A 15,547-nucleotide genomic window follows, 5' to 3' on the forward strand; every position below is an offset into this window, starting at 1 on the left:
GGGCCTTGATCCCAGGACCCTGCGTTCATGACCTGAGCTGAAGGCAGATGCTTAACTGACTGAGGCACCCAGGTGTCCCAGGTCCCATTAACTTTTTTTTTCTCTCTGTTCCTCAAATTCAACTTTGTCTTAGGTTACAATCTACTGTTTCTTTCCTTGTGCTTAGAACTTGCCTCTGAATTCCTATAATGAGTATTTCATTTCAATTACTGTACTTTTGAGCTCCAGAATCTCTTCAGTTTCTTTTTGCTTTCTCTTTGTGATAGTTCCATTTTGTTCAAAGGTTGTTTTGTTGATTTGCTCCACTTCTTTCATTAGTTGAGGAGCAAGACAGTTGCTTTAAAGTCTTTGTCTAGTAGAACTGCCATCAGGTCTTTCTCAGGGATGGTATCTTTTTTTCCTTTAAATGGGCCACACTTTCCTGTTTTTGTGTGCCTTGTGACTTTGTTGCAAACTGGACTTTTGAATCTAACCATATAGTAACTCTGGAAATCAGATTCTCCTCTTTCCCAGAGGTAGTTGTTTTTTTCTTTTTGCAGGCAGTCTCTATGCCAAGGGTCAGAAAAATCTCTCCCCCAAGCCCTCTCTCGATTCTGACACCCTCATGCCCTCCATTTTATCACATAGGCACAGAGACCAGGGCCCCTGTAAGAGGAGGGGCAAGGGTAGACTCCAGACCCAACCTGTTACCACAGATTCCGGGGTGGGGGTGGTGTCTAGACATTGCTGTGCATCAGAACATTTTCAACATTATTTCATTACAGAAAAGGGTCAGAAGTCTCCATTGTGTTTCTACCCAAAAAAGCACAGCTTTGAAACTATATAGGGCCTGATCTTCAAATCCTGCCTCCTCCCTAACCTTGATGGTTGAGACTTCTCAAAATGGAACCAAAACAACAAAAGGGTCAGTGGCAATGCCCAGATGGCTTGGTTATGAATGTTGTGCCTTAAGACATCATAGCCTGGGGAACCCCGGGTGGCTCGGTCAGTTAGGTGTCTTTCTTTGGCTCAGGACATGATCCCAGGGTCCTGGGATACAGCCCCATATCAGGCTCCCTGCTCAGCAGAGAGCTTGTTTCTCCCTCTCCCTCTACCCCTCCCCACTGCTCGTGGGTGCTCTAATATTTTATTTTTTTAAAGATTTTATTTATTCATGAGAGACACAGATAGGCAGAGACACAGGCAGAGAGAGAAACAGACTCCCTGTGGGGAGCTTGATGCGGGACTAGATCCCAGGACCCCGGATCACACCCTGGGCTAAAGGCAGGTGCTCAACCGTGGAACCACCCAGACATCCCTCTTAATATTTTTTTCCCCCTCTAATATTTTTTAAAAAGACCCTATAGTTGGACAGCCCAGGTTGCTCAGCAGTTTAGTGCCACCTTCAGCCCAGGGTTATGATCTTGGGAGACCCGGGATCGAGTCCCACATCTGGCTCCCTTCCATGGAGCCTGCTTCTCCCTCTGCCTGTCTCTGCCTCTCTCTTCCGCTGTGTCTCTCGTGAATAAATAAAATCTTTAAAAAAAAAAAAAAAGACCTTATAGCCTAATAGCTTGTGAACAGGCACACACACACATGCACTCACACACACACACAAACACACACTTCACATGTGCACTCAGACTTGCACATGTACAAACACAATCGCACACACGGGCATTCACACACATACTTTAATATAGTGCTCTGAGGCTGTATGTAGCACACTTTCAGGCTCTGTTGGTTTGCATCCATAGAATTCAGACAAGAATCTGCCACAGACCTTGTCATTTCTCAATGACATTTCTGGATGGTTCTTCCCTGCTTTTCTCCTGGTAACTAAAATACATGCAATTATTCTTGGCTTTGTGACCAAGATTAATATACTCTAATAAAACCTGCTTTGAAGACACAGATGAGCATGGGAGTGGGATGGCAGCCACTGACTCCTCACAAACCTTCCTGATCCTAATGATGTGTGGTGCAGGAATGTAGCCATGTGCCAATTTACAAGCCATGGGCCTGAGCAGGGACCAACATCAGGAATTCAAAACAGAATCCCAGCAGAAGGTCCAGCCCACACAATGTGGATGCCACCATCCTGTTGGCCACTCTGATGTGTTGGTTCATGTCTACAGCCTGCACCCAGCACGTCCAGAACCAGTGTACAAGCTGTCTGCCATGCCAGCACATAGGGGAAGTTTATGTTTGGGGCTGAGTCAAGAGGATTTACAGGACATCTGAGAGTTTCTTGTACACATATTCTTCCCAGAACAGCTTACTAAACAAGGCTGTACCTAATCTCGTGGTTCCTATTGAGCGGTGCTATCCTAAGTGAATTTGAAAATACACAGAAAATGGTGCTACAGGGATATGCATTCTAGAATGCTTGGAAGCTTAACCCAGATCTAGCAACAATGTTTTGTGCCTTCAGTCACTGCAAACTTTGGGTTCTGATCTAGTGGCATCTCTATGACGACCGTGTCACCTCAGCTCTGAGCGGACAGAGGAAGTCGGTTCTCTAACACTGTCTGGCACCCTGTGCACCGCAGAGAGAAGGAAAGGCAAACACTGCAGACTGCACTACACTCTGGCTGCCTGTGTGGTCATCCTGGCCAGGTGCTAGGGAAGAAGCTGCTGCTTTTACACTTCCAGTTCCGGGGAGCCTGGCGCACCCATGCCCAAGGGGATGTAGTGGGATCTCCATTTGACCTCTGTGCCCTGCAGACAGAATAGAACTCCTGACATCCTGCTTTGCCAGAATCTTGGACACAGGCCAATCTGCATGGTTCCTGTTCTAGGAGGGAAAAGCAAGACCCCAGTGCTTGTCTTACCCAGATTCAAAGTCTCAGAAACCAAGGCTCAGTGGCAGGGAGGCATGAACCACACAGAACTGGCAGGGTTGCACAGACTAAAAGGGAAACTACCTGGAGACATAGGAAAGCAGGACTCATTGCAAGTTGGCTGGTCCTGGCCAGTCTGGAGCTGACCCCGACTGCAGCGGAGCAGAGCTCCTCCCAATGCAGGTGGCAGAGGCCCAGCTCCCCTTCAACACGACCACTCTTGGGAGGGCATGTGAGTGTTGGTTTCAGCCCAGCAAGAAGCACAGTAGCCAACACCCAGTGAACACCCAGCAAGACAAGGCGTCGATCAGACATGTGCAGGCCTGAGGAACACAGCAAGAACCTGGGAACCTGAGAAGTCAACGGAAAGGTTGTCAGGCCTGACCGCTGCATTAACAGTTCATGAGCGTGTGGCTCTCCTCCACGGTGCCTCTGAGGGAGGCCTATGCCACCTCCTCCCGGGGGCTTCGGAGCCCTGGAAGCCCGCTGGAGGCTTGCCTACTGCGCTTGCAGCCACTGCTGGGCCATCTGCATGCACGTTTGCAAGGTCTGCGCCTCACTGTCATTCTGAGCTTCCCATCTCAGCACAAAATCTGCTCATCCTCGGCTTCCCATCCAGGTGTCCAAATCTAGACCTGTGATCAAATCAACACTGAAAAGCCACACAGGTGTGTGCTCACCTTCTGCGAGGTAAACCTGGGGCTAGGACGCTCAGTGACTGCTCGGGATTCCAGAGGGGTGTTAACTGCAGGCACGCTGGATTCTGACAGGCACGGCTTTCAGGAAGACAGACTCTGGCCTACCATCCTGCATGCCAGGAGGACATGAAACCCCAGCCACGTCGGGGGCTGTGCTGCAGAGGGTCGTCCAGCTCGCACATCCTCAGGAGGTAAGCCATGCAGTCTCCAGTAGACACCGATTCAGCTGTTCCCCTCGTCCCCTTGCATGTTAGAAGACACAGAACACCTGCCAGGCTCCCTAGGTGTCCACACAGCAGAGCCACACTAGGACCCCCTGAGGTGGACACACTTCTCTGACAGCTGGATGGCGCTGAGCGGAGGACAGATCAGCCTACAGAACCCAGAGCAGGGCAGCCCCAGTGGCGGAGCAGTTTAGCACTGCCTGCAGCCCAGGGCATGATCCTGGAGACCCTGGATAGAGTCCCATGTCAGGCTCTCTGCATGGAGCCTGTTTCTCCCTCTGCCTGTGTCTCTGCCTCTCTCTCTCTCTCTCTGCATCTCTATGAATAAATAAATAAAAAATCTTAAAAAAAAAAAAAAAGAACCCAGAGCAGCCACAGGGCTGGAAAGCGCTTCCGTGCAGCACAAGGTTGCCGCGTCTGCCCCACTGGGTCAGGACATGGACCATCCTGGGTTCTCTTCAAATACAAGAAACCTGCATCTTGCCTTCTCCCTGTGTCTTTGGTCTTGAAACCCTGATTTTCTGCCACAAGCTCAGGGACAAGCGGCTCTCAGTCAGTCTCCTCTCTGGCTCTGTGTCCTGCTTTGCCTCAGATTTCTCAGGCCACGGGGAACACCAATGGGCGCTCACGGTTGTTGGGCCTCACAACCCACAAGCCGTGCCCACTGTGCTGCATTTGGGGTCTGGGCACCTTCTGCAGCGTAAACCCAGACCTGGCAGCCACTGAGCAGGCTGCTTGGTGCAGAGGGTTCCGGATGTTCTGTGTTTACGATGTTTTACCATCTTGGGGGCCTTGCTGGCCTGGGAGAGACTGCCCCCCTGCCCGGGCTAACTCTTCAACACGGCAAACCATGGCCCTGCATTAATACGCAAGCCCACCGACCAGAGCCCACACCCCACTCGTCAGCATCTCCTCTGCCTGTGTCTCCAGGGCCCATGCTCCTACAGTCCAGAGCCCACAGAAGTCGCAGCACCAGCCTTGCCCACCCACCCCTCTCCTGTTCCTCTGCCTCCTGACCAAGCCTGGTGCTTCCCCAAGCGGCCCTGCCTCCTGGGGACACTGAACACAGGACTGTCCTCTCCAGGTCTGCCATCCTGCCTCACTAGATTCCTGATTAGAACCAACCCACAGGTATTTTCAGATACGTGCAGCCTTGGTCTGGATGTTCCTCCTCTGGTCAGCACGTGCGCTCCTCGGGAAACACTCCAGTTACCCGCACCTTCCAGGTCTCCGGGTCAGCAAGGACCACACACGTGCCCCCAGACAGCAACATGCTTGGAGCTCCTACGGCAGTCTCCCGCATCCTGGAGGTGCCCCTTCCACAGGGGCTACACTGGCAGGTGCACGGGGGGCATACCAGCACCGCAGAGCTGACTGTTCGCACATGTGGAAGCTGTCCTCCCCTAAAGGCCACGTCACAAGCTTCCTTGCTGTGTCTCACTGGTGCACATGTGACCATGGAAACTCTGCTGATGCTGTTTTCAGCATCTTGACACTGATGATACTTGGGAAAGGGAGGAGCCCCATGCCCAGAACGACATTTCTCGAGGTCAGACTTAAAGATTTATTATACTTCCTTCCAACGGTACTCGTCCGACAAGGCACACCATGGCCGTCCTGCCCTGGGGGAAAGCGGACTCAGGGCCGTTCTTATGGAGACCCTGAGGACGGCTTTTCCGGCATGAGCTGAAACGTGCAAACATGGCGACACTCTGCCTTCCTAACTAGGAACAATGCAGCAGGCAGCTGTGCATGTTCTAGATGGTGTGCAAGTGCCCCATGAGCCTCTAAGTGGGCCAACTGGTGCCATCCACCTAAAGAATTTCCACAGGCGTCTCACCCAGGCTAGAGCTATGAGTCCACCCACGTTGCCAGGCTGTGCAGTACATGTGGAGCCCGTGGTTCTGCCGGCAGAGCCGGAACCTCACCCCCTCCCCGCCACTTGGTCACCTCCACCCTTCCTGCCTTGGCCCCTCACTGCCCCCTGCTCTGTTCCTCGGAGCTGCTGTCCACACCCCAAGCCCCACCGAGGTCAGGGTGGGGCTTAGTGCTCCCCGCCCCCGACAGGTGGTTCCTGGGGGAGAGGTCACCGTCTGCACAGGGCACAGCCACCACCTTTCCTGCTCTCGTCTGTGATGCCAGACCAGCTGTCAGCTGCGACACCTCAGGGCTCACGGTCCTACAGCCTTGCCCTCTCTGCTTCTTGTACTCCATGATTTGTTTGTTGAGCGCCTCGTGATCAATGCCGCACAGACTTGAGCACGTAGTGGAGGCCAGAGTGCCTTGCTGTGTAGGAGCGTCCAGGGCCCTGGGACTCCTGGAGGGAGAAAAGGCGTCAGGTGAAGCTCGAGCGAAGCCGTAGGACAGCACTCCCCAGCCCCACCTCCATGTGCTTGTGTGCTGCTCCAAGTCTAGGGGAAGCTGGGAAGACAACACTGGGAAGGGGCTTTGGTACTGGCACCCCTCCCCCCCAGCCCACAACTGCTACGTGGGGCAGCACAGCCCAACATAGCCCTTCTTATGTTTCCATCTATTTCCCTAAACATGGCCATATGCTAGGCCAGCCAGTGACACAGAATTTCGGGGGGCCTTTCAGATCTAGCCCTCGGGTTACCTGGGAAACCAAAGGGAAGAGCAAACCTGGTGCAACCCTTCCAAAACCCAACTCTGGCTTCTAACCCTTTCCTGCTCAGCTCTGAGGCTCTCACACCCCTGGGCTGGGCTCCCCACTGCCTGGGGCTCCAGCTCCACAGCCCTCGGGCTGGTGACCATGGCCCCACAACTGTACCCACGACATTAACGCACCGGTCTGAGCACCTGCTGGAGCTCCTCCCCACTGGAACGCAGCCCCTCCACAAGTACCCTCAAGGCCCCAATCTCTTTCTCACACAGAGCCTGTCCAACTGGAAACCACAACACCACCCCCACCCATCCGCCTCCCAAACCCCCAACCAGAAAGGGTGTCTATAGTCATCCGTGGCACCCTTTGCTCACCACTGGCCTCTCCCAGCAAAATGCCTTTGAGCTCCAAAGGCTCATCTGTTCTGTTCATGTAAGTACCCTCATGCCAGAACAGGGTATAGTATGCATTCAAGAAAACTGCAGTGCGGACAAAGAGGGTGGAGAGAGACACTTGCCCCCCTTGAGGAGCCATGGGCCCCAGCACTTCTGTGGGGGCCATGGAGGCCCTCCCAACCACCTTGTGGAGGTGCTAGGAACTGCTGCAGGGCTGGCCGTGGGACCCGCCACAGGCTGCTGCAGGTCTGGGCCCCAGGGCAGGGCCCACACAGCAGCAGAGGATGCAACGATGCTACCGCCACGGCAACCAGCAACTCCACATCTGGACATCTGCCCAAAGAATCAAAATCAGGTGGCTCAGGGGTTTAGCGCCGCCTTCAGCCCAAGGCATGATCCTGGAGTCCTGGGATCGAGTCCCACGTCAGGCTCCCTGCATGGAGCCTGCTTCTCCCTCTGCCTGTGTCTCTGCCTCTTTCTCTCTCTGTGTCTCTCAAGAATAAATAAATAAAATATTTTTTAAAAAAAGAGAATAAAAATCAGGTCCTCATGTACCTGACATCGTCTTGCACAGAGTCTTCTTTCTTGTCCGGGGCTCCAAAATCAGCACTGGCCAGTAACCGGTCAACCTGAAGAGCATGGACAGGGTAATTCAGCAAGCCACACCTATCTACCACCGGCATCAGAGCCCGGCTCACGGTGAACCTCACCGTACCTGCTTAAATAGTCCCTCTGCTGACACCATCCAGGAGTGACACTGTCTGCTAGTCTGTGCTTTCAAACCTGCTACTTACAATCACATTTTCTCTGATAACAGATGATTTTTTAAAACTATGCCTGAAACTTGTAAACGTCAGGCAAACTTATGAAAAAACCCAGTAAATGTTAGTTTACATAAGTAAGTCCTAATGATGTGTGTAAAATACTTCAATTTTGCCACAGAATTTGTATTTGGGAAAAGAAAGCCTCCTGACATAGCGATAAAGTCACATCGGGTCCAGCACACAAACCCAGCTCCATGTTGGCTGAGGAGCCTAATAACCTAGGCACGAGGGTTCTCCTCTGTGAGGGCACCACCAGAGAGAGCCTCTCTGTGGACACTGAGCACGGCTCACACCTTTACCCACCCACTGGCGGGCCCAGGACATGCTCCTGAGACCCTACCCTGCTGCAGGGCAAGCCCAAGACAGCCCAGGCCCGTGGCCTGCTGTCGCACAGCAACACAAAGCATCACCACAAACCAATGGCACGCCAGTAAAAACCACCAGTGTAAAAACAGAAGAACCAGGAGAAAAGTCAGTCCCCAGAAAACAGGACTGATGATGCCACAAAACAAGCACTGAGTGGACATCTCCCGAGTGAGCTCAGAGAACACATCCGCTTGTACCTGCCAAGGGGGCCTATGCTGGACACATGACCATTCGCACACCCCACACTCAGCAAACCTTACAAGAACGGGCATAAGACTTGAACAGACTTCACAAGAACAGCCAACACGTGCTTGGGAAGATGCTCAGCAGAATCAGTCACCACAGTGAACCACCAGAACGGCCTCAGCACATGCAGCAGGGCCTCCAGCATCAGGCGGGAGCAGATGGTCACACAGCCTGGTAACTCTGACCAGCAGTTTCCCAAGAACTAGAACACCTACTGGCCACTCCTACATGCTGACCTACAAGAAATAAAAGGAACACACTCACACAAAGATGTGTGCACTGCCATTGAGAGCAGCTTTACTCATAGTAGCCAAAAATCAGAAACAGAAACTAACATCCATGGGAGGATAATCGGGTCATTCAGCAAGAAGGAACCACCTACACATGAAACAAGGTGAACCTCAAAATCTGTGCCAGGCATAAGCAGCCAGGTGTCTGCTTGTATTCATGTGAAACTCCTGAATTCTAACCTGGGGAAACTACTTTGGAGCTGGTGGGAGGAGGGTGAGGACGGAGGGCACTGCCAGCAGCCCAGGCCTCAGAGGCTCATCTGTGAAGCCCTAACCAAGAACGCAATGTAAATGCAACCAAACCCTGACACACACACAAGGCCGCAGGGTAACTCCCGGCCAACTCTGAGCCCAGAGAACCCGCACAGGAATGGCAGCGGCTCTAAGCTGACTTCTGAGTGAGAGACGGGGCTGCTCGGACCCCACTGTCTGGGAGGACTCAGGCCTGACTATGGAGACCAAGCAGCCCATGTGCTTAGGTGAACTCGTCTGATGGTCAGCCAGGGGACAGACAAATGTGTAACAAATCACAACACTGGTACCAAGTTGATGTATTTTCTTTGAAAGTTTACATTTTCTCCTTTACAATCATAAAAAAAAAATCAATATTTTAAAAACTCTTTGATTGAAATGTTACAACACACAAGAGATGTGCACAAATCAAGTGTGCAGCTCAGTGACATGTCATAGATGCACTGCACCAACAGCCGTCCCGACGTCGAGGTAATGAACCCCAGAAGCCCTTTCACGTCCCTCCCACCCTCTGCCTTCCTCAGAGACAGCTGCCACTGTGACTTCCATCAGCAAAGGTCTGTCACACTGTCTGACTTTTAAACAGAGTCACAGGAACATGGCCTTTCCTCAGCTCCATGTCAGCTGAGCGGTGAGGGGCGCATGTCCACTGTTCTCAGCTGACACAGGAAGCCCTGCCGCCAGCACTCCATGCACGTCCCTACCGAACACTCTCGTTTCCACAGGCCCTGCCACAGGAACTTTGGGTGGCAGGACACAGGGTGAAGAGTGCGCAGGGGGTGCTGCTCAGCCCCCCACACAGGAGGTTCCCACAGTGGGATTCTGGCACACTGGCTGTGGCCAGGACTCTAATGGAAACCTCTTGGGGGAGTGTGCACACTGGCATCTCTCTGGTTTCCACGGTTGTTTCCCTGAGCTCTGCTGCGTGTTTACAGGCATGGACACCAAAATGGCTAAAAGCTACTGGGGGTTCAGTTTGGGCAGAGCTCATTACTGCTCTTCTTTCAAATGCTCAGAGCCATGGAGATGATTCTGGGAATGCAAAGCAAGGTGTTGAAAGCACTGCTGGCTGCTATCACTACTTTTATCAATGATTTTTCAATGTGGCACAACCAACACAAGATACAGAAATACAAAAATAAGCTGACAGGCAGAGACTCAGTTTCATCCGTAATCCTCAATTTCACATGCGTGTGTATGTCCAAACTGCTTTACTACTGGCTGGCTTTAGCCCTTACTTCAAAAAACACTGCCTGGACTTAGGAAGAGCAGCAGGTCACAGCCGTGCCCTCCGCAAATCACCTGCCCCAGAGCCCCCTCTGGTTCAGCCTCTGCTTGCTCCCAGCTACAGGGACACAGAAACCTAAGAACAAGGAGGCAAGCAGAAGTCCAGGAAGGACATGGGAGGACACAGGCTGGACAGGCCCAAGTGGCCTCCACAGCAAACACCCAGCAGCAGGATCTCTGCAGACACACCTGCCTGCGATGCTCTGAGCACTGCCTGCACTTCCCTCCTCCAAAGACTTCTTCTAAAAAGGGGGCCACAGGCCAGGTAGGACCTCCTGCCCCCTAGAGGGACAAGTCATGGTGTAATGTGAGTAGAGGGCTCTCCCACAGCGCAGTGATACATCCTCCTACCAGCTCGACCCACTGTGTGTGGGTGAGTTCCTCCATGCATCTTCCCAGCACACTCCATAGCCTGAATTCTACTTGATGCTCTAAATCAAGTGGTGCTGCTCACTCTACCCCTTTGTTTCCCTTTCTAGCCACAAAAACCACGTATCCATCAAGGTTATTATTCATATAATGTTTTCAGTATCGCTTAAATAACCACCAACAAAAACTGAAAATGTCTATTTAGATTTGTTTTCCTCTGTGGATTACGTACTATCTAGTCCTGGGGTGCCTGAGCATCTGACTCCTGGTGTAGCTTGGTCATGACCTCCGGATCATGGGATTGAGCCCTGGGGCAGGGGGTCTGCTGGAGATTCTCTCTCCCTCTGCCCCTCTGCCCCCACCCCCCACCCCTGCTCACATGCACCTGCACTTTCTCTCAAACAAATAAATAAACATTTAAAATAAATAAAAATGGGGCATCTGGGTGGCTCAGCGGTTGAGCGTTGGCCTTTGGTTCAGGTTGTGATCCTGGGGTCCCAGGATTGAGTCCAACATCGGGCTCTCTGCATGGAGCCTGCTTCTCCCTCTGCCTGTGTCTCTGCCTCTCTCTGTGTCTCTCTCATGAATAAATTAACAAAATCTTAAAAAGAAAAGAAAAGAAATAAAGAAGCAAAAGTAAAGAAAAAAATACTATATAGTCCTGTGGTGACCAACAGCTCCCTAACTATAATAATACCATAAATGCTACCGGCTAGGTGTTTTTCTAAACTTTTTAAAGTGTAATATACATGATGAGATGAGCACTGTTATACTATATGTTGGCAAACTAAATTTACATAAAATATTAAAAAATAAATAAATAAAACAAAATGTGCAAGTTATACATTGGCATTATCCCTGACCTATAAGGAAGTCAGTTTTTTATCTACCTTGGTTTCTGAGAACTGAACTGAAACTGACTTAATTAAAAAAGCATAGAGTGAAGAGCCTTCTGTGCACTGAAAACTGAAGCTATAAGCTCACTAAATAAAATTCATTAAATTCACTAATCAAAAGATCCTCTGACCTGAACTTGGACTGCTTTCTAGTGCATGAGCAGTGTCTCTGTTCAATAACCTGAAAGAGCACTCTGTATTTTATTTCAAACAATGTTGTTACTAATAATTAAGTCTGCTTTAATAAGCTTTTTCCCTTTTTTTTTTTTTTTTTGATTCTATTTATTTACTCATGAGAGACACAGGCAGAGGGAGAAGCAGGCTCCCCGTGGGGACCCAATTCCCGATCTAGGGATTACACCCTGAGCCAAAGGCAGACACCCAATTGCTGAGCCACCCAGCGGTTTATTAGGTGTCGCTAATAAGCTTTTTCCATGGCAGAAAAGCATGCAATGTTTTCAAACAAAAGATTTAAAATGGCCTTATTTACTTTGTGTCATAGTAAAAGTTAGTTTCCTAATTAATTATTGCATAAATGTTGCATATTTTTCTATCTAGCCAATGAAAGCAAAACCTATTTCCTAAAAAAAAGAAAAGCATAACACACCTTAATAACCACCAAGTAACTACGACACAGAAAAATATATATAAACTTACAATTTGTAACCTCTATAATTAACTTACAATTAACAGGACGTAACCTTTAGTGTAACGTAACTTAGGTTGAATCCGAAGAGGAAGACAGTTTGTAAGTTGAGAAACCAAGATTTGGTTTCCTATCTAGAGATTTAGTGGTAAACATTTTTTTAAAAAGCCAGAAAAAGTGGTTACCTCTAGGGAATCTGGCTAGGACGGGTGCCTGGGAGCCTCACTTCCCACATGAACTGATCAAAGGATTACTTCTTTTAACTACACACATCAGCATTCGAATATGTGAAGATTACATGTAAGATCTTACCCCTGTAGTAAGCTCCTGTCAGAGAAGTGAGTTATTTAAAGCCTTACCTCCACCAGAGCCAAACTGCCTCTGTCCTGAATGAACACTATTGGCGGCACGTTCCTTAGGATCTGTTGGGCCATCAGAAGGTGCCTGGAGAGAGACATTGTACGTGACGGTTGCAGAAACAAATACAATCATCTCAAGGAGAGATAAAACATGAGATTTACTCATCACCTTACACAAACACAAGGATGTCAGTGCAGGAAACTCATCCTTAGCCAACTGCCCATTATCACGACTATTTCTAATTGCCTAAATGAAACTCTTGAGATCCTTATGAATAACCCGGTCTTAGCTCAGAGCCTCCTGGGCATGGTGGTGGCCATGGGCTGCGAGGTCTGGGCACGAAGAGCCTGTCCCGACCCCATTCCTCCACTCAGCAGACATTCACTGGCAGCAAGGCCACAGACGTGCATGGAGGTCCTCAAGCACCCAGAGCCACACATACGTCATCATCTGCAGTGGCTCCAGCATGCACATTGAGGTGAAATCAGCTGCATTAGCCTCCAGGGAAGACACTGCTGGGACAGCCTCTCTGCACAGTGACACACAGGTACAAGAAAGCCTCCACACTAAACCTCAGGTGAGCAGGATGAGCGCAGAAGCTAGGAAAGGGATAGTCTGTTCAGCTGGATTTCCTGATTACCTAAAAATTAATCAGAAAACAATACTGCGGGCAGCCCAGGTGGCTCAGCAGTTTAGCACCGCCTTCAGCCCAGGGCCTGATCCTGGAGACCCGGGATGGAGTCCCGTGTCGGGCTCCCTGCATGGAGCCTGCTTCTCCCTCTGCCTGTGTCTCTGCCTCTCTCTCTGTGTGTCTCTCATGAATAAATAAATAAAATCTTTAAAGAAAAACAAAAAGAAAACAATACCGCTATTGCCAACATTTGTTAGAAATCTTTTTCTTGTTTCTGTTAACAAGAAAAAAATAGAATAAACTGAACACTCTTTGATACACAATTTAAGAGACTCCTAGGGCCTCCGGGGACGGATGTCAGGAGAACTGAAGCAGACGGTATGGGACATGCAAACATTAGCTCCTCACAGGACTCATCCCCATCTCCAAAACGTGGTGGAGATGGATGAGGGATTGGTGAGAGGGAAGAGGGATTGGTGAGAGTGACAGAGCAGGGAAGGGAGAGAGAGGAGAGAACCCCATTCTGAGAGTGCTGTGGGTTGGGTTTCTGCATTTCCTCGGACTGGGGAGGAAACGGACTAACTTCTCTTTTTTTTTTTAAGATTTTATTTATTTATTTGAAAGAGAAAGAGAGCATGAGCAGAGGGAGGGGAAGAAGGAGAAGCAGACTCCCCTCTGAGCAGGGAGCCCAGGACCGCGGGATGGTGACCTGAGCTGAAGGCAGAGGCTTCACCCCCTGAGTTACCCAGGCGCCCCTGGAGTAACTCCTTCACTATCACCCAGCTCCACAGTTCTCAAAATGTTCGGTCTTTATACTGTTAAAAATCACTGAGGATGCAAGGAGCTTTTGTTAACGTGGGTTGTATCTTGTCCATATCTACCATGCTATAAATTAAAAACAAGAATTTGAAAAATATGTTAATTCATTTCAAATAACAAACCCTCTAAATGCTCACATGGATATTTTTAATCTTTTTTTTTAATTTTTATTTATTTATGATAGTCACACAGAGAGAAAGAGAGAGGCAGAGACATAGGCAGAGGGAGAAGCAGGCTCCATGCACCGGGAGCCTGACGTGGGATTTGATCCCGGGTCTCCAGGATCACGCCCTGGGCCAAAGGCAGGCGCTAAACCGCTGCACCACCCAGGGATCCCCACATGGATATTTTTAATGAAATATAACTACTTTCAGAAAAATTAAGAAGGGTGGTATTCTTTACACAGTTACAAATTTCTTCAGTGCCTAGCTTCGCTGGATTCTCATCTCTCCATCTGTACTCAAGCTGTTCTGTTATTTTGGCTGAAATACAAGAAAATCTGGCCTCACAGTGACCCCTAACTGGAAGAGGAGTACTCCACAGGTCAACCAACAATGGCTTAGTTAGCTGCGCCGTGGAACCTGAAACCAGGCACTGTGAACTGTTCTTTCCCTATTCGTGATTCTGTGGCCTCACGGACAACTCGTTTAGAAAACACGGATTCCCCAGGCTACCCAGATTTTCAGAGGGTGGTACATACTACACAACACTGCACTTATTAGCGTTACCAGAGTCTAAGTGTCAGAACACTATCCAACTCACGGTAGTAGACATAAGTTTTCTAAAGTCAATTTTCATTTGAAAGTTTGAATTTTGGGGCATCTATGTGGCTCAGTTGGTTAAGGTCCGACTCCTGATTTTGGCTCAGGTCATGATCTCAGGGTTGAGGTCAAGCCACCTCGGGCTCCCTGCGCAGCAGAGTCTGCTTCTTCCTCTGCTCCTCCCCCTCAAATAAACAAACAAATCTTTAAAAAAAAGAAAGCTTGAATTTTACACTGGCAACAAGTAGAGTTCACTGTTCTCCGTCAGAGTGGCAGGTTCACTTTGCTCATTTTAGAGAAAAATGTCAAACTCCTGAATCTGGAAAACCACACTAGTTGACTGGTTCTCTCCAGTGAGCAAGTGACTGCCTCTGCTCACGCTCAACTGCACACCTTCCCGAGACCACCATCCCACACCAGCACAGGTTAGTTTATGCTCACTCCCCACCACACAGAAGCATTGGATTTAATAAAATTAGCAACTTCCACTTATTCAAGGATAATCCCAAATAAAAGGTTTATTCAAGGATAATCCTAAATAAATCCTAAATAAAATATCACTGCATTCTCCTGTAAGCCTGTGGCATGACACTCAAAGAGCACGGGGGCATCTGGGCGTCAGGAGTCCCCAGAAGTCTGGGACCGCACTCTGAGAACCACTGCTCTAGATCAGGTCTTGCAGGAAACCGTAAATCACATTTTGAAATTTAAGAATGTGCTTCCAAGATTTTCCTTAAAAGCAAAAATACTTGATGCAGCAAGTGGGAGATTCATGGTGCACGCAGAAGCAAGTAGGCAGAGAGCACAGCACCGTCACCTCATGTGGGCAGCACTCCCCCGCAGGACGGCCTCTGTGTGTGCGCTCTGCTTGGCGGAGACTGTGGTCTTCCAGTACACACGGCAGGCTGAGAAGTCTGCAGTCAGAGAGACCTGGGGCCCAGCCCCAGACTCCGGTCAGCATCAGCCTCCAGGGCTTTCTCGCACGCAGACAACACCAAGAGACCAACAAGAGCTCAGGAGCTCTAGCTGGTCAGCAGCCCC

At 49.8% G+C, this 15,547-nt stretch overlaps 1 protein-coding gene across 4 annotated transcripts in view; it reads right to left on the minus strand.

The window, feature by feature from the left end:
* Positions 1-5,294: 5,294 nt before the first annotated feature.
* The window catches only part of RBFA (ribosome binding factor A), a 29,156-nt gene continuing 18,903 nt past the window's right edge, over positions 5,295-15,547 (minus strand). For all 4 annotated transcript variants that reach the window (XM_035708787.2, XM_035708778.2, XM_035708784.2 and 1 more), the window contains exons 4-7: positions 15,324-15,436; positions 12,295-12,379; positions 7,315-7,388; positions 5,295-6,061 (exon numbers count right to left, since the gene is read on the minus strand). In XM_035708787.2, the coding sequence (XP_035564680.1) occupies positions 5,719-6,061; positions 7,315-7,388; positions 12,295-12,379; positions 15,324-15,436 (615 nt within the window). In that variant the 3' untranslated portion in view covers positions 5,295-5,718. The remainder of the gene's footprint in view (positions 6,062-7,314; positions 7,389-12,294; positions 12,380-15,323; positions 15,437-15,547) is intronic.

Source organism: Canis lupus, chromosome 1 (genome assembly GCF_003254725.2).
Source record: "Canis lupus dingo isolate Sandy chromosome 1, ASM325472v2, whole genome shotgun sequence".
Classification (NCBI taxonomy): domain Eukaryota; kingdom Metazoa; phylum Chordata; class Mammalia; order Carnivora; family Canidae; genus Canis; species Canis lupus.